The 19,844-nt window shown below is 43.9% G+C and overlaps 1 protein-coding gene across 3 annotated transcripts in view; it reads right to left on the reverse strand.

Moving 5' to 3' along the window:
- The window catches only part of LOC138467859 (uncharacterized), a 1,040,267-nt gene that overhangs the window by 365,008 nt on the left and 655,415 nt on the right, over positions 1–19,844 (reverse strand). For all 3 annotated transcript variants that reach the window (XM_069608148.1, XM_069608147.1, XM_069608150.1), the window contains one exon: positions 14,092–14,287. In XM_069608148.1, the coding sequence (XP_069464249.1) occupies positions 14,092–14,287 (196 nt within the window). The remainder of the gene's footprint in view (positions 1–14,091; positions 14,288–19,844) is intronic.

The following is a 19,844-nucleotide window of genomic DNA, read 5'->3' on the forward strand; positions in this document are numbered from 1 at the left end:
AACTGTGATAATTAAGGAACTGTGAAACGCATAAAAAGTCCTGGCAGGCGAGTATACCAGTAAGCTGAAATTGTATCAAGATTCCTGCAGGGGAGTTGGGGGCCTGCATATCAGCCAGCTAGGATGGTGGCTTCTCTTTGAGCCCAGTGTGGAGGGTGCAAACAATGTGATTTTCCTTGTGCCTGGCACGCTGCCGAATCATACTTTCGTGGTCCACATTAGGAGGAGGTGATCCCGCCTGTCAGGACCTTTTTTTCTGGACCCCCAGGTCGTTTTGTGCCCGCAGTTCGGGCCCAAGCCGCCAGCCAGGGCAGGGTGTGGAGTTAGTCAATGTGCAGTGAGGGCAGCCCGATGTGAGGTGGTGCTCTGAGGAGCAGCGTTGGGCCTCTGGATTTGCTTTTGCCTCAGGCAGCACTGCTGTGTAGAGCGTAGCAGCAGTCCAGACAATACTGTGGGGGCCCACCTCTTCCGGGTATTGTGATCACTGAGCTGATTGGGTTTGGAACTGCCCCGGGCTAATTCAGAAGTGCGCCTGGTGGCTGGACTGCGTGCTGCTGGGTCGGCAGTGTGAACTGAGAGAGCTGTATGTACTTGGGGCTGATCATACTATCCTTGCCACCCAGTGGCGGTCACGCATTGGCCAACGCAGGGGCAGATGGGTAAAATGCCCATTGGTACAGGCCTGTTCCTAATATTTTTGGCAGTTGCCAGAAAAGCCAGAGGAGTCCTCACATTGATAACCAGTGTCTAAGGTTCACACACACCTGGATACCAAGGCTGGCGTTGAGGGACGTTATGTACTGGTACATGGCATTTTACACAGAAGTGAAGTTCCCTTGGTCAACATATACAGGCCCAACATAGATGACCCAATGTTTTATGAGGAAGTGTTCCGGACCTGTACCACATACCCACTGGCCGATATTTGCGAAAGTGACATGAACACCATCCTAGACACGTTGCTTGACTGCACTGGGTCTTCCAATAGGCCGTTAACTAAGGCGGCATAGGCAATCCTTAATGATGCGCAAGCCTTGGGGCTGCTTGACACATGGAGAACATTGCACACTATGGACTGATAATACACGTTTTACTCCTCAGTTCATGATATGTACTCACGCATATACATGGTTGATATCCGAAACATTGCTTAATACAGTAGAGCATTGCATGATCTCCGACCAAGCTCTGGTGCTACTATCACTGCAGCTGTCCGTGGAAGGTGGCTCTCGGGCTCCCTGGTGATTTAAACATTCAGCCCTACTCGACACAGCATTCACGTCACATTTACAAAAGCAGGTGACCTCCTTCTTTGAGAACATTTTTTATCTGTTGCGTCCATCGTGGTCCTATTGCAGACCTTTAAGCTGTACATAAGGGGAGTGGCCATGTACATAGAATTTGGTGTCCTTAGAACCTTCCGTAGAGACCTGGGGGCCATGGAGACTTCACTCAAATTGTTACAGCACTGATGCAAGCTCAATCCCACACCTGAGCTACGTAAAGACAATAAGAATACATTGGACGCTTTTAGAGATCAGACACATAGGGAGTTTAAATTCATGGATAAGCCAGTGGTAGCTAGAAGATATGATGGGGTAGATAGGCCGAGGCGCACGCTTGCACGATTAGTGTTTGCCTGCTGTATGCTCTGCCTCAGCCTTGTGCGGTATTGCTACCTGTATACTATTTGTGATTGCTGTAGTGAATGTGTTCCACCAGGTGTTGCACAAATGAAGATTAGTGAAGTCCGAGATTCTGGTTTACACTACAATAATAACAAATCTGAACTATTCCCTTTGACAACACACTGTCATCTATGGTTTTAGATGGCCTTTAGATGGGTTGAACAACTATTTCGCTATTTGGAAATAATAATAGCTCATACCCGTACTCTAACAAAGGCCCTAAACTATGTAACGTATTTCATGACTATGAAGTCAAAACTACAGTGGTGGGGGAATATCTCAGTGTCACTAGCGGGACGGTTTTCATTTGTAAAAATTATACTACCTAAATTATGGTATATGTTCCATAATATACCAGTGTGGCCGGGCCGCATGCTTTGCTGGGGCTTAACAAACTGTGCGCCTCTTTTTTTTTGTCGAATGGCCAGGCACGCTTGAAGTACACCTGGCTCGACCCTATGAGGAAGGGGGATTGGGTGCCCCTGATTTGGAATTGTATTACCTCACTGTGCAAATATATTACTCAACCCATTGGGCAGCCAACAGGGCTGATCTACCGCACGTTCATATGGAAAGGGCGCGGCTACATCCTGCTTCGCTGCTGAAGGGTAGTCCACACCAACAAGACCATTTCCTAGACCCTTTGGGAGCAACCTGGTACACGTGGGGAAAGCTAAATAAAAGAGCCGGCATTACGTCCCCTTATGACAAGCGACTCCCATTAGGGGGGACGCAGCTACTGTCGCCCGCCATGGATGCGCATATTGAGAGGGTCTAGAAGGTGGCTGGTATCCTTTTCATGGAGGATTTATTTAAGGAGGGTCACTTTGCAGACTGGAATGACTTGAAACTGCACTGCTGCAGGTATTGAACTATCTCCGTATGAAAGCAGTATACACGTCGCATTGGCCAATACTCCCTGATAAGCCCCCAACACATGCATGCTTATCATACATACTACTTGACTTGAGGGGGAAGCAGAATATCTCCACACAATATGAACTAGCTCAAAACATGGACACCCACACAGTTACAAAGGCAATTTCCAAATGGAGCGCAGATCTCCAAGTAGACTTTACAGGCTCCCAATGGAAGACTGTTTGCCAGCTAACGAAAGGGGTGCCTCTAAATTCTAAGTATCGCCTTATACACTTTAAGGTCTCCAGATTATACTACTCTCCCTCTAGAACAGGGCTTTTTCAGACTGACTGGGTATTGGAGTGCCCTAAATGTCATACTGTGAATGCTGCTTTACTACATATGTTGTGGGCATGTTCAAAACAGAATGGGTACTGGCACTCTGTTATGAGGGTTCTTATGGATATCTTAGGCCAACCGCACGTGATTGCATACTAGGTTACATGGGCACCACCAAATGCAGCTTTCTAAACCTGGGTCTGCTCTTAGCTAAAAGAGCAATATTAATTGAATGGACTTGGAAGGAGCTGCCCACAAAGGAAGCATGGCTGCAGGATATTATTTGGGCGAATGATGACAAATAATTATATATCCTCTTACTGCCAAACATTAGCTGGACTAAGGACATCTGGTCGGACTTCTGAACATACTTAGAAATTGCTCCAGAGCTATAGAACATTCCTATGCTAGTGCTCTAATATTTGACTATCCACAATTCTGTATATGTTCGCCTGTTGTATGCTCTGCCTCAGCGTTGTGCGATATTGCTACCTGTATACAGTTTGTGATCACTGTAGTGAATGTGTTCCACCAGGTATTAGAAAAAAAAAGAGCTGAAAAAAACAAATCTTCCTGACAGGGTGGTTTGCCAGGGAATCTGACAATCGATAAGAGAAGTCCTGGCAGGCAAATACAACAGGAAATTGAAATTGCTTAAAGATCCCTGGCAGGGAAGAATACCAGGTGATCTGCAAAGTTAAAAGAGATTCCACAGAAAGAATATTAGAGAATGTTTTCCTTGAACTAGAGGTTTGTGAGTCCAGTGAAAACACAAAGGAACTATTAGATAAAGGAGCATTTATGCCATCCTGGGAAGTGGACCACCCTCTGGATCCAAGGGTCTTTACCTTGGAGAACATTTTTATTGGAGTCGTCCTTATACTTTTGGTTTTGAGCACTTTTTGCCAACATCAAGATAAAGACATTTCTTTGCAGTTTTTATTGTCCTGTTTTAGTGTAAGGGTCAGATTAGGAGGTTTTGGACACAAGGACGTATTTCTTTAATAACTGACATCCTAACACAGACAGACTCTTAATTGTACTTTCTAGCTAGGGAAGTTCCTCTTTAGAATTGGGCAAGAGAGGTATTTTTCCAACCCCTTTTTGGTGAATAAAATGTCTAATCTTGAAAATATGACAACTTTGTGTCTGGCTTTAACTTCTGAATCCGCACAAAGCTCACAAAACTTCTGAAACAATATCCTAACAATCAGGATCAACAATCAACAACCAATCAGGATTTATTCTGCCTCTTCTTAAATGTTCATATGGATGTTAATTGTTCTAATGAGAGACAGATTTGGCTGATCTGTTTCCCTCATTATTGTGTTTGCCTTGGCGCGGAGTCCGGCTGAGTCCCAGTTTGCCCAGAACCCCTCGTGTGTGCCTGTGAGGAGCTGCAGCTACTGGAGTCTCTGTCCCATTTCTATTTCCATTGTTTTGCTTAAAAACACTTTTGCCGTGCGGAGCGCCGTGCGGAGCGCCACGCGGAGTCCGGCTGAGTCCCAGTTTGCCAAGTTCGCCCGGCACACCCAGTGCGCCTGGAGTCGGAACGTCGGTATGGTTGTTCCTTTGAAAGCGCCCTTATTAAGTGCCCCACAGACTCGTCATAAGACTTTGCAGCAGCGCCGCATGTTATATCCCTGGACTGTGCTGCCTGACAAGTCTGCCGTCGTCCACAAGGTAAGCAAGTCAGCTGTGCAAGATATGCCGGATACGTCGGCTACTCCGACCATGAATTTGACTTTGACCAGTGCCCAAGTGCATCAGGATGTCACTAATGTGCCCATTGTCTCTACTTGCCATTCGGTAAGTCCTACAGTACCAGAGGCGGTTGATCTTTCGGCCAGTCAGCCGTGTACTGCTCCATGTGAAAACCCAATAAGACCTCTGGTGCTGCTTTCTCTTGCTGATTTAGAGCCGATCCCGCTAGTTGTGAACGAAGAAGCAGCGGATGCCCTGCCTAGGCAAATTGTTCTCCCTGAGAAGTATTTCTCTCCATTCGATTTAACGGATGCAGAAATCATAAGTGCCTCGGCCGATGCACATGAGAGACATGAGAGACCTGATGAAAGCTTAGACGCGCTACCCAGTATAATTGATGGACACGCAAGCGCAGGTGTAAGCGAGCGACTAGTTACAACTATACCAGAAGGTATTAGAGAGAGCTCGCCCGAAAAACTTGACGCGCGATTCAGCTGTAACCAGGCCATTGTAGACCTGACAACGCAAACAGCTACCAGCAGTAGATCTATGTCCTTAATCACAGCCTCGCCAGCAGGGTCATACACGCCGTCTAAGGAACTACGGCCACTTGTGACCTCCTTACCAGCAAGCCTGGCAATACCATGCGATCGCGGCACCCCGAAAAAACAAAGTCATTTACAACATGAGGCTGTTTCTGCGCAAGGCACCCAGATTTCTTACCATACGTCAGTAAAGCCAGCAAATGGATGTGTATTAAATCTCCCTGAAATACCACTTCAACTACAACCACAAACTGACGTACACAAAGTAACGTCCAACCAGCAGCACCGAAAGAGTGAGCGACTGCCTGCGATCACTCCTCAATCTATTCTGAATCAAAAGAACATGGAGAAATTAAACACGATAATACTCGCTCCAGCACCTACGACCTCTCTGTTAACGCCACGAAATGGCCAACAAGAAAAAGACAAAGCATCAAATTTGCTGTTCATAGCAAAACAGTTAGAAGGTTGTCCCAGTGTAAAAAAGCCAACTGCTGCTGCGCTTCCAGCAACTCCATCGAAGTTTCCCATTTCCATTACTGAGCCGTCAACCGCCCCAAGCCCGGGAAAAGACAGCCAGAACACGCCACATTCAAAAATCAATCTTTCAGTGGGTGCCGCAATTCAGCTGCACAACAATGTGCTTGCGGCATCCTCCCAAGCGATGATTTATTTTGTAAAACTATACGAATCATTGAACTTAACGATTCGAGATCAAGGGGCAGTATTATCAAATGTTTCAACAAAATTATACCAAATAGACAATTTCACCAAGTTTGTACATCAACAGACGCAAGAAGAAAAAGACACAAGTCTGAAGTGGCAAACGTGCCTTGGCGATTTAGTAGCAACGCAACAGGAGAGACACGAGCTTCAGATAATATGTCTCCTGGAGGTGCTAAGAGAGCTAGCTCCTCTGCTACCCACATATCGCTGTTCAAATGATCCTGGAGGAGCTATACGGATTCCTGATTCATCCTCCAGTACTTTCTCCGGGTCGCAAGTCTTAGAGGAAGATGCAGTAATTCCTCTCCCAAAGCCGGCCCAAAATGAGTGCTTATTAGCTCAATCCAACGAAAGCATTAGCGCTCAAAATACTGCTGCAGGATCTACAAAAATTACAGTGCTCCTCTACAAGTCCGGCCGGTAAATGACTTGTCTACCGTGGCTGCAGGTGCTTCCTCTAATGAAGAGAGGCAACCACTACAGGTTGCACCTCAAGTGGCTTCGCAAGGAGTTCAATTTTCTTCATTTGGTATCTTTTCTGGTCCGGCCAAAACAGGTGCAGTGGGATGACCTTCTAAAATGACGGCTGCCACAACAGAAGTTAAGAGCCCGCCACAAGCCACAAAGACCAAACCCACCATAACAGTGAAGAAAGTAAAGCGACCCATCCACTCATCTACGAAAAGCTTTATAAGAAACCTAACTACGCCGCCGCAACTTGGACTTTTTAAGCGCCACACTGATGGCGACAAAGAGCTCCCAGCACCCCAAAAGAACTGCAATTCAATGTTCTTAAAACCTGGAACAAAACGGCGTCGCACAAATTCGGACGACTGTCCATCGGTTACTTCAGTAAACTCAGCATCAACTTCTTTATGTGACTTATCCACATACTCGAATTCAGACGATGATGAGACGTCTCATATTTCTAGCGAAGAAAATCTGCCCTGCTCGCGTCCTCCACCTCGAGCCACAAATTCCACTATGACTTCCTCTTCTTTGAAGCCGCAAGTAGCTCAAGTAATGAGCACAGTACCAATCAACAATGAAATCGAATGTGGCAGTCTCGAGCTTGAATCCCAAATTAACCACAAATCAACGCAAACAGCAAGTCCGATTCACATCAAAGGTGCAAAAATCTCATGCACATCGAGGTGCCGAGTACAATTGTAAACTTAGATTAGAAAACATCCATAAAGATGACAATGAGTTTAATCTAAACCGAGCAAATGTATTGAGACTATTCAAACACATTCCACCTCTGCGCCTGATCAACTCTGATGAAATTAAAATCGTTGAATGTGCAACTGAGCAATGCTCCGATGCTGTTCTGCTACATATTGAATCGGCAGGAGTTCGTAACACTCTGCTTAAAGCGACTGACGACCTTTTGATGTTTGGATTTGACATTTCAATTGAACCTGAAAAACACTATCAGAACAAAAGCTCTGAGAACTCTGCCTTCAGTACAGCAGGAAACAAAGAAGTCGATGTAAATCAGCTACGCAGTAGTTTATCTGTGGAAGTGAGAAAAGGACAATCAAGTCATCAATACGAAAAGCAAGGATCTCGCCTGAGACGGCAAGCACAAGATTAGCTATGATTGAAACCCCAGGACGTCCCTTTTTCCACCCTCTCCTGGAACACTAGAGGATTCCATCACCTCTTTCAAGGTTTCGATGTACCATTAGACGATGTGTTTGCAATCTGTCTACAGGAGACATGGCTTTCTGAAGCACCTATGAGAGATGGATACTCAATCCTAGTTAATCCAGCCATTAAAAACACACAAGGACGTCCAAGTGCAGGCCTATTGACTATGGTGCGTCTGTCTGAAAATTGGTCTACACCAACATGCTCAAATCCAAACCCTTTTGTTCAAGGCTCAATCATGCATTCAATGACCGATACCTCAAGGGTAAAATCATCACTGCTGATTATCAATTGTTATTGGAATCCAGCTAAAATAAACGAAAAGGTCTTCACCACTGCGATCTGTGAGCTAATGGATGAGACAATTCTTAAATACAATAACTTGACAATCATATGCTGTGGTGATCTAAACTGTACCTGGTTCAACTATGACTCAAACATCCAAAGCTACAGACAACTCACCTATGGAGATCTGGGCATGAAAGAGCAAAGCTGGGCAGACGCAATAAAGATGCGGGACTGCGTGCTGTTGAACGGTGCAGTTCGAGGCGACATTCCGGCGCAACCGACCTGGCACCGATTGTCATCACACAGCATCATCGATTATTTTTGGGTATCCAGGAATTTCGCGTCGAAGGTCCATCCTTCCATCCTTGAAAATGCCTAATAGCGATCATAGGCTACTAAAACTTGGATGCTAATTGGCAGCTTCTGATTCCGCCTTGCTATATTCTACACCAGTGGAGGCGAACTTTAGCGGAAATCGCCTTCGGCTGAGCATGAACAAAATTGGTAATTTAACAGAAGGACTACTGAACTTGCCAAATGGCGTGGATTACGTTCCTCTTCTGTCAATTTATATAGTAAACAAAAACGATCCATCTCAACAACATAAAAGCCATAAACATCTATTCAGTAAAGTGATGGATGACAAAAAGAAAGAGCTAAGAAGAGATGTTCGTCTAATAAAAAAATAAAAAAATATCCCCTATTCTCAACTGCTCGAAGAAGTAAAAACAAGAAGAGCGAGCTTTAGAAATTGGGTAAGATCTCACAAAATCATTGTGGAGCAAGATCGTGCGGAACTAATGATGAAGCTTCTGATGACCAAGAACACACGTGACATCTGGCAAATCTTGAACATGGGCCACGTAGACAGCCTAAATTCAACTCAGAATATAATCTCTGGCGACATCTGGTGCAAACGTTTCTCGGCAGTGTTTAACAGTAAAAGCAACAAGAACAAACCAGCTTCGGTAGCTGAAATGGTGCCCTGGGAGGTACAAATGTCACAGCCCGATACTGTCAGAGCCATCAAGCTGCTAAAAAATTCTCGATCAGCTGGCCCAGATATGTTTAGTAACGTGAGGCTAAAAAAACATACTCCAATGGGCACCCTTTATTGAGTGTCTTTTCAAGAAAATTGCCACTTCCAGGAAACTACCTGATTCTTGGTTAACTGCAATAGTGGTTCCGATCCACAAGAAAGGCAGCTGGGATGCTCCAGAAAACTATCGTCCCATCGCCCTTCTGGACTCAATCGGCAAACTTTTTGGCTCGAACCTCAGGGTGAAACTTGTCGACTGGGCGAAACACGCTGGAATCCTAGACGTTCGTCAAACAGGCTTCTCGAAGGGAACAGGAGTAGATGTCAATCTTGCAATACTAACAACTCTGAAACTAGATGCCATAAAAACAAGATCTAAAATTCATCTAGCTTTCATTGACATGAAGCAAGCCTTTGACGGTGTCAATCGTGATTTGCTCTGGTCAAAACTGCGCAAGTGGAACTGCCCGGCTGGGATCCTCAATCCAATACTGGCACTTCACTCGAAGACTTCGTGTCGAGTTTGTCTCAACAAGATCGGAGAGCTATCAAATAACATAAATACAACAAGGGCAGTCAAGCAGGGATGCCCTCTTGCAGCAGACCTATTCAAATTATTCCTGGCGGATCTTCTGACTCATCTTGAGCAAGCCCACAGCTTTCCACCAAAAATAAATAAGACTTTGGTAAGACATATTGCATATGCAGATGATTTGGTCCTGATGGACAGAACGCAGATTGGATTACAACGCCTGCTATGTTGTTTCTATGAGTACTTATCCATCAATGAACTTACTATTAATACAGACAAAACAAAAATACTGTCTATCGGACATTTGACCTGCAGAAAAGATTGTGCATTCAAGTGGGTGGTTGATGGCCAGCTTCTAACCTCTGTCAACTCAATCCGTTATCTGGGAATTCAGTTCAATACTTCAATTTGTGAAGATCAGTGGGTGAAAGACCTAAAATTGAAATCCTCAAAACTAGCACTGCAAGCGGTTAAGCTAAATAAAGGCTTCGGCAAATTCTCCCTAACGCCGGTGCTAATGTTCTACCAACAAAAGGTAGTACCAACTTTAACATTTGGCGCAGAAGCCGGTTGGAATATCAGCAAGCTAAAATGGAATCAACTTGAGGGCCAATTCTGGAGACGTGTCCTCAACCTTCCGTCATGTGTACCAATGATATTGATACGACATGAGTTATCACTGAACTCGTTGTTTAGTCATGTGATTTGGAAATCCATCTCACTGATGCGAAAGATGAAAGAGATTGGTGGAGCCCCAGTTTACCAGATATTTGCGATCAATGACGAGCCGAAATATGGCTGTCTGTTGAGCCAATGGTATTCAAGAGTACAAGAATGGATCGATGCTGCAGAAATTAGCAACTTTGACCTCTTCTCTCGCCCTCATCATGCTAAAAGAAAATTTGAAGCTTGGCCATGGATCGTTAATTCAGAGAAACGTGAAAAGCTGGTTGCATCAAACTGGTTACGTATCGCACAAAAACAATTGAACATTCAGCCGCATTATCTGATACGATGCTACTCTCGCTACTATCGAGACCAATTCCTCCGCTTTCGTCTAAACACTCTGCAATCGAAGGAAATCCTATGGCAAAGGAAAAATCCATCAACAAATAACAACTGTTGCCGTTTTTGCCTTGATGCGGTGGAATCTCTGAAATATTTAATTTTAGATTGTCAGGCAATCTGTGACCTTTGCTCTAAACATTTGGATAAATTTGCCTCCTTAGATGGAGACATGGCAGCATGGTGGTATATGATTTCATCTGGCAACAACACGAAACATGTATGCGCAATTGTCAACTACCTGAATGCACTCCTGAAATTTCCTTCCTAGCCCAATCTAGGCATACCAGCTTTGAATACTTCAGGAGTCTGCCAATGACAAATGACAGTTATAACATCTGATGTGAAGGAACAGAGTTTCTTCTTTCTTCTTCTTTTCCTGTTTTGAAACAAAGGTTTTTTCTCTATGTTAAAACTGTAGTTTTTTTCAAATAAAAAAAAGTAAAATTGTGTTTGCCTAGGATTGGTCCATGCCTAATGGCTCCACATAATACACATGTGTGGGCTCCTTGTTGTCATTCATATGCAGATGGAGGGGGTTTTCTACCAATCTAGTTGTGCCAGTGCCATGGTCCCAGTGGCCCGATCTTGGAATCAGGCACACTGTCATGCTGATCGAGCGGGTCAGTTTTTTGGTGGACGAGCCTGTAAGTAAGTTAACTTACTCATTAACAGGTTCTCCGCGCGAAGTGTGCATGCTTGTGTGTTTCTTTCTTCAGTGCACATGGTTTTCAACTGGCTGAAGGCTGCGGTCCATGCCCAGGCTTTCATACACAATGTGTACTTGATAAAAAGGCCAGTTCCCCATGACGGTTTACGAATGGGGCATGATACAAACTCCTGCATTGACTGTACTAATGATTACCTCTCCATGGGGATGATTTCCTCCCAATTTCCTACCTTGATTACTGCTCCCCTCGAATTACAGGTGTAGTAGCATTTTCATCGTTTCCCATGAAACATATCTTCTGGTGAGAAATACTATGTGCCTTCTTTCCTAAAGGGTGACTGCATAGTTGATGTTGAGGCAGTGCCTGAAAGGGGACTGAGGAATATTTGAGGGATTATTCATTTACCACCTACAAGTGAATGCAACACGACTGCTGGCTTTCACTAGTTCCAGAGGTCCCCAGTCTCCCACTAACGTGCTCCCATAGGTAACTCCATCACAGCATTGCACTGGCATTTCTCTTGGGTATCTTATGGTGTTCCGATTTATGTTGTCAATGCTCCTCCACTCAGTCCCTAGAAACACAGTTATCTTCTGACAGACTAAAGACCCAAATTAAAGTGTCTTCAACATCTGATTTTTAAAACTGGTAACCATTCTCCAGGCTTCAATTTTCCTCTGTTCGTAACCCCATTCAATCCGGCCAAATGCTTTCTCCTCATATAGGGATAGGACCACATCGCCTTGATGCAGTTTGTTGGCTTCCATGATTGTCTGAAGAGGTTTTTGCATATTCGTAGCAACCTGTCTGTCCTTCACAATCCCAGATTGATTTGGGTGTCGCAATCTCAGCAAGATGTCTTCAAGCCATATTGCCAAGGTCTTCACCAAGATTTTGTTGTCAGTGTTAATTAGGCTAATAGGTCGGTAAGTTCCAGGTAACATGGGGTTCTTGTCTTTCTTCAAAATGATCAAAATAACTGGATGATGTGGGCACTGCAGAAGAACTCCATATACCTTCAAGGCCTTATAAATATCCCCAATAGTTTGAACACAGAGTTTGGCATGTTCTTATAAAATTCCATTGGTAAGCCGTCCGGTCCAGTGCACCTTCCTGCATTAAGCATTAATACTGATTTCTAGAGTTCTACACAAGAAAGCTCTTCGTCCAAGGTCATCTTCACCTCTTCAGTCAACACTGGTAAATTCAGACTATTCAAAAAGTTGTGCACACCATCTATGACTCCCCAATCCAACTCACAAAGCCTTTTGTAAAAGTTACAGAATTCTTCATTAATCATCTTTGGGTCAAACGATAGGCCACCTGAAGTCTTTTCAATTGGAGCGATCACTCTATCCTTCTCCAACAAATTTAATTGATGTGGCAACAATCTATCACATTTCTCTCATCCTTCAAAATATGTACACCTTCTACAGAATAACATATATTCGGCCCTGTGGTCGTATCAAGCTTTGGAAGTTACAACTTGCAGCGGACAAGGGGCATTGACTGTGCCTGACTTTTAAACATATCACCTGGCGTTTGCTTGCAGACATGTGGTACCTTTCTTAAAGGAGGAACCTGATGAATGGGTGAGTGAAGAAATTAGTAAGAAAGGCCCACTGACACCGCGTGTTCTTGTCAACTAAATTCCGGTCCTCCTCAATACTGACAAAATACTTGCGATTAGCCTAGTGGAAGTTCTCATATTTATTAGGTGGTGACCCCTACCGCCAGTTAGACTCCTCCATCTGGCTTAACTCTGCTATTAAAGAGGGGAATAAGATGTTGTTTTGGCCAGAGTGATTTTTAGAGGGTGTCAGGTGGATTGGGGACCTCATGTGGGAGGGGAAATGGCTCACACTTAATCAATTTAAGCAAAGGAAGGAATTACCTAATTGCGCATACAGTGAGTACTGTGTTCTGAGAAGTACTGAGAAGAGAAGAACAATCTCAAATACGGTTGAGATGATGAATGGAAACTTAGATGACATTATCCTTAAAGCAAACAAGAAGGACGCCAGGCTTCAAAATTGTACAAATTCATTTTGTCAACAAAACAATGTAATTCAACATTGTTAAATGCATGGTTACAGAGGTTAGTAGAGGACATATCCAGTGCGCAAACATTTTCAGGAACATCACTCTATCCTCTGAGTTTGTGTGAGAGATCGAGGCAGGTTAAAATTCTGCACAGAGTTTATTGGACCCCAGACCGTTTACATACGCATGACCTTGCAGACTCGGATGCATGCTGGGGTTGAACACATAGGGTTGAGACCATGGAGCATATGCTTAGGAAATGTAACAGAGTGAGATTCTTCTGGGGTGAAATCTTCAACAAAGTTTTACGGGTGTCTTTGGATTATGACCTTGAAACAATAATATTGGTTGAAGGTGTGCTATTATCTTCACCGAATTAGATTATTTTTCTAACTCACAGAGGAAATTGTTATTTAGAGGAGCTTTGATGGCTAAGAAACGAATTCTACGAAACTGGAAAACAGTCATCCGACCAGTGGTAGAGGGTTGGTTCGAAGAGATGCGCAAACTTGCTCTCACAGAGAGGGTTATTCTCAGGAGACAAAAGAAATGTAAACTGATGAAATTTGGTGGAGGTTTTTAGAATTTTATTAACTTGATAAATCTTGCAATTTGATGTGAAGGTTTGCTTGAGAAGATGGGTTAGGGTTGGTAGGAGGTGAGGGGAATTCGGAAATTGTACTTGTTTGTATAATAATGTATTTCATTGAGACTTGTATATAAAAACATTTTAAAAACATTTCAACTTGGGTGCAGAGAGAGGGTATAGTGAAGGGAGGATTGCATTTGAGGATGCCCTCATTTGCATTTGGAGTAAATTAGGAACCAGATTATTTTTGATACTTTTAAAATCACATCCAATATTAGTATGGTCAGACTTCTTCACAATCGTCACATGGCTAGACATCTTCACTTCTTCATTCTTCACATTTGTACTCACTTGCTATTTCCTGCTTGGGTGGTCCTTTGGCTGGCAGGTTCTCCAGACTAATTGCAGCAATAAAGCAGAGCCTAGCGTCCTTCAGAGCCTGTTGGGCATGTTCAGAGTTATTTTCATACTGTGCAAGCTGAGCCAGACCCAACAAGTAGAGAGCAATGCTGCTGCAAGGGGATGCGATGACTCCCAGCTGACACACCTGCAAGGCGATACAGGGACATACTCACTTACAGTAAGACTGTTTGAAATGGTTTAACTAGAAAATATCACTGAAATGTTCAGTTAAGCATTCAGTTGTTATAGATTATTCTAGGATAATTACAGTGTGGTAAAGGAGGTTGAGCAAATGTCACACACCTGATTTTGCATAACAGCTGTGCTTTAAATACCATGAACACCTTTCCTCTGTGGGGATATGAGTGTAGCACATGTACACATGTAGCACAACACCTTAACGCTTTTTACAAAAAGGATGCCCATATGAATTTGCTATGTATAGTTGTAAAATACAATCTAGAGTTTTCTGCATTGCATTTTTTATTAACAACAACACAAGACTCCTGCCTCCACATATACAAATGGTGAACATTTTGCAAAACTTCACATGCAGCGTTATTGTGCCTTTTTTGTGGTCGCCTGTCAGGCAGTCACTAGGAGGCTTGAATGAAGCATAGAACAGGAGGCTTCAAATAATGCAAGAACACTTCAACCAAGAAATAACAGGTGTCAGAGTACGTTCTATTTAGCAGTATAACACTTCCAAACTAACCATCTCGCCTGAAGACAGATTCCTAAGGTACACACTTGTGTTTTGGAGAGTCCCTCGTGTGAATTAACTTTTTCTATACCCATTGTGGGGGTAGTGAGAGGGGGCAGGGGGTGGAGTCCTGCCTCTTAGTGGTGGAAACCAGAAACTGCTTTACATAAATTGCTTTAACCAAAGCCATACCTCTGCACTGTGCATGGGTATGTATTTATTTTATATTTAATTATTGCATTTGTTGTACGCCCAAACCCGGAGGTATCACGGCATAGGTAAAAGAAGGCTTACTTGTCTGGTTACAGGGTAGTTGCATTACATTAAGCGGTGGGTTGGGTACAGTACAGGTATTTACATTAATGTACAGGTGGGTAGTACCACAGGTAAAACATTTCATGATTACAATGTAGGCAGTGTTATAGACAAAACATAGTGGAAGAACTGCAGTTAGAATGTATTGACGAGCCATGTTCTAATAAGACTCTTAAAGCGCTGGTGGGAGGGCTCGTTTGTAATATGTGTGGGTGGGGAGGGAGTTCCGGATCGTAGGTGCTGCTACTGGGATGCTGGCCCCCACGGCCCTAGAACTCTTGAAACTTGGGACAAATAAATGAGTGTTGGAGTCGGATCGGAGGGCTCTAGTGGACTTTTTTTGGGAAATAGAGTTGTTGTAGTATGAGGGGCAACCTTAGTGATGCATTTGTGGGTGACGCAAAGCGTTTTGAAATGGATTCTGGCTTGGATGGGCAATCGGTGTACATACCTCCTGATATGAGATATATGGCCGTTTCTTTTTAAGCCAAAGGCTGCCCATAAAGATTTGTTTTGCAGCAGCTGTAGTTTGTTCAGATTCGTGCTTGTGGTTCCTAGAAGGAGAATGTTGCAGTAGTCTAATTTCGATAATGTAAGGGCTCGAGCTAAAGTGAGGCCCTTTTGTGGGGTCAGAAATTGGTGAGTGCGACTAAGTATGCAGTTACAAAGCAATAATTCTCTATGCCATGCGGCACACTCCCCGGCCTGCTCCTTAAACTTAGCCTTTGGAGGGGTTTGGTCAGACAGAGGAGGTGGTGGGAGGTCGTTGTTAATAAAAAAGTGCTATGCATCTGTATCATCAGTTTGGCCCTCGTCATGAGGGTGGTCTAATACCATTCTAAGCCTAGTTTGTGGCCACGTCCATTGGAGTAATAGCATTGGCATGGAGGATTGATGCATGTCAACACTATGGGTGGAGCCAACAGAAGTGCGTTCTAAGATGCCGATTTGTTCATTTTGCGGATATTAAAGTTTGTACTATACCAAGCAAATATGGTGGTTAAATACTATCTTCCCATCACTGGGCCTTGTGGCAGTATAATTATTTATTTGCATTTGTCAAGCGCACTTGCAGCCCATAAGGCATCGAGGCGCTGTTACAGAAGATGAACAGACTTAAGGTTTACAGGCAGGTGCCCAGTGGTTTCATGGTTACACAGTAACAAGCACATATGCAGGAAATGACTGATATAAGGCTCTTGGTATTGTGAGGGGTCAGAAATGAGAGCTGGACACAAGGTTGTCATGTTTTCACAAGAACAAATGTCTTAAAAGAACAATAAGAGTTGGAAAAAGGACTCTCTGGCCCTATGCTAAAGAGGAGTTTCCTTACCTATAAATCAAAACTAAAGATCCGTCTGTGTCAGGATGTCAGCAACTGAAAAACTGTCCTTGTGACCAAAATGTCCTATCCTGACACTCACATTATAAACTAATGGCAAGGTCTAAGGAAAATTTCTTCAATTGGTCAAAAAGTGTTTACAACTGAAATCAGTTTAATTCCAACAAACATGTTCTTCAACGTGGAAGCCCTTGGTTGCAGAGAGTGAATCCCTTCCCCTGGATTCTTAATTATAAGAAGTCACTTTTGTAAACAATTTCTGGGTATCGTGTTTGGACTCACAAGATTCCAGTTTAGGCAATCAAGTCTTTAACTCTTTCTTTAATGCAATCTTGTCCTCGGTCTGGATCGCAATATCTTTCTTTAATGCTGCTTTTCCCTGAGTCTGGATAGTAAAGTCTTTCTTTAACATTCAACTTTCCAGGGTTCAATAAATAAACACCAATCTTTACTTTAACATTTCTTGGGGCTTTGCACATTTCCTGATTTACTCCCCTTCCAGGTTTCTTTCTGCAATGCCAATTGCCTGGTGTGCTTGCCTGCCACGTCTTCACTTGAGTTTCACTTTCCTGGTATACGCCCCTGCCAGGACTTTTATATATAATAAATAAATAATAATTTGTTTGTCAGGATTTCTCATATTCTTCACTCGCTTGGGGTCTTTGGTTTACCAAGACTTCTCATATGCTTTGCTTGCATGGTGTCTGATATACCAGGACTTCGCATATGCTTTGCTCGCCTGCTGTATTTGATTTGGACTTCACATATGTTTCTCTGTATCATCAATATCTTAGGTATGGCTCTCAGGTTAAGACATATAGGGCTTCATTACGGGTCCGGCGGTAACCCTGCTGCTGCGACCGGGGAGTTGCTGCCGGACCCATAATAATGTACTGGCACCTGACTTCCCAGTGCCACTGGGCTATTACAAGTCTGGCGGCCGGGAAGTCAGGCGCTGGTACATTTGTTAATCCCCATTCCTATAGAGTCTTCCTGGACTCTATAGGAGTGGGGACACGTCTGCCTACCATGGCCACTGCGCCCGGTAGGGTCAGACCTGTCGAGCACAGCGGCTACGGCAGGCAGACTTTTAGTTTGCTGGTCTAGAAACAAGGGTGCCGGTGAGCTTACCAGCATCGTTGTTTCCGGACCGGCAATATTATAATGAGGCCCATACTCTTGGTAAGGTTTTTGGGCCCCACATTTACACTTCACATATTCAAAGTTGATTGGGGTTTGCCTTTTAGCCTTTCGGTACTCAAATAAGCCTTTAGTCATATTCAGAAGGCTATAATGTACAAAGTACTGTTGGCGCAGTCGCCGGAATGCCCTGAGGTTCCCGCGGGCTTTCCACTCACTTTCCAATCTGGAGGCTGCAGATGTTCTTCTGGGCTCGACGTCTGCTTCCCCTCGGTATCCGGAATGGAGAACGCCAGCCTCTCAACTCGCTGAGCGCCCAGGACCTTCCTTGTGGCTCCTAGCGTCTCTACAACACTTCAGTTTCCGACTCGGTGTCTCTCCTGTAGCGGCCTCTTCTGCTCTGCTACAGATAGCTTTTGAAAAGGAGCCAACATCTTCCTCTGTACTGCCTCCCCGAAAAGTGCTCTCACCAGGTTTAAATGTCCCATGCACAGGTGCCTTGGAAAAACAGCTAGCCTGCATATTGTGGTTCAAGGTCGTGGTACATTGTTCAAACTCCTGCATCTTCCTCATCTCAGTCGTTTGGGAATTCTGGGCATTTGAATAGTTTGGTTTAATTTTAGAATGTTTACATAGTACTGCGGAAATATTGGGGAGTTATGACTTTCAGAGAGACATTCTATCTTTACATTATCACAGACTCTAGAGCAGAGAGATGTTGGTTCTGGGTGGTTTTTATTATGCCTCATGTGGGGCCTGGACTGTAGGGGGTTGATGAGGAAGACTTAAGATCTTTATTAAAGATTATATGGGGGTGGTTCCATTTTACATTACCATAGACCATGGATGCATGGGGAGTTGGGTCTTGTTTATCAACTGGGGATTGTATCTGGCAAGTCAATCCTACCTCCTAGAGGGTAATAACCCCCTCCGTGATCCTCCCTCAAATAGCCACCCCCAGGTTACAGATCTGGAAGCTTCTGCCTCATCCGGGCCACCTGAAGGTAGGCTTCCCCCATGGAAGCAGTGATGACATTGTCAAATTTATCACAGTATGAAAGGAAGAAAAGTTGAATCTATTTGTTTGTGTGCTCCACGGAGTGCACCCTAACTTCTCCATACTTGGGCTTTGCTCGTTCGGTCCCTAAAATCTGATGTTGTATCAGTATATCTAATTGGGGTTCCTTATGCATGTTTATCTAAGAATGTAGTACCACCTCTCATTATACCTCTGGCTTACTTACAACAGGTACTGTGATGAATTCTGTGGAATCCACACAGAATCCCTGCCTAAAGTCTCCTCCAAAGGGGCCTGGGGAAGCAGTCGCTCTCTGATCCTAACCATGGGGTGGTATTAGCCGAGTGGATCAGCTGGGAGGAGAAGGCCCCCCAAATGAACAGGATGACTATATTAGGGGAGACAGTGTAAGACCATATATGGAATAAAGGCACAATAACCATATACTAATGACATGCCAGTCGTGAGGTTCGTTTTCCCAAACAAGTCTGGTTTATTTCAGAGTATCTTAGTCGGCCGACCGGGTCTCAGTACCTCACGACATGTATTCACAGACACCGTGAGAGGAGAGAGAGTGAGCATCAATAAAGCAGTCATATATATACATAACACATCATCATTGTACAGCATTATTCAGTCCGCTCATATACATGACATCTAAGCTAGGGTTCAGTAATTGACAAGTCATGTACGTACTTCATTCAGTCTAAACATTCAGTATTTCTAGCCAAGACTGTAGAGACAGCTTACTGTTTTGGGGAACATGGGGCACTGGCACGGGGAAAGATATCATGTTCCAGCGCAGAGACATTCCTTGCTTTCCAACTAATGTTATCTATTCGCTACATTCTCAGGCTAAGGGTCAGACAGTTCTGAAGTAGAGAAAATACCATCTTTCATGGAGGAGCACATTTAGTCGCATATAATTCGTATTTAACTGCCTTCTATAACGGCGCTTGCAAGACAGGCTGGCACCTGGTTTGCTGATTAGTTGATGCTTATGTACAGCTTCAAGGCTTTATAGAATAAGGAAAAAAATATATTTCTGCAGGCTTGCACATTTCTACCTACGTTAGCATTCAAAGTTCAAGCTGCGGCCTCGCACCGCGTGTAGACATGAAGCACAGAATATATTTTTGCGAAAGCGTTTAGAGTACAAAATAGCGTACGATTACAAAATGGAT

This window comes from Ambystoma mexicanum, chromosome 4q (assembly GCF_040938575.1).
Source record: "Ambystoma mexicanum isolate Mex_15411 chromosome 4q, UKY_AmexF1_1, whole genome shotgun sequence".
Taxonomy (NCBI): Eukaryota; Metazoa; Chordata; class Amphibia; order Caudata; family Ambystomatidae; genus Ambystoma; species Ambystoma mexicanum.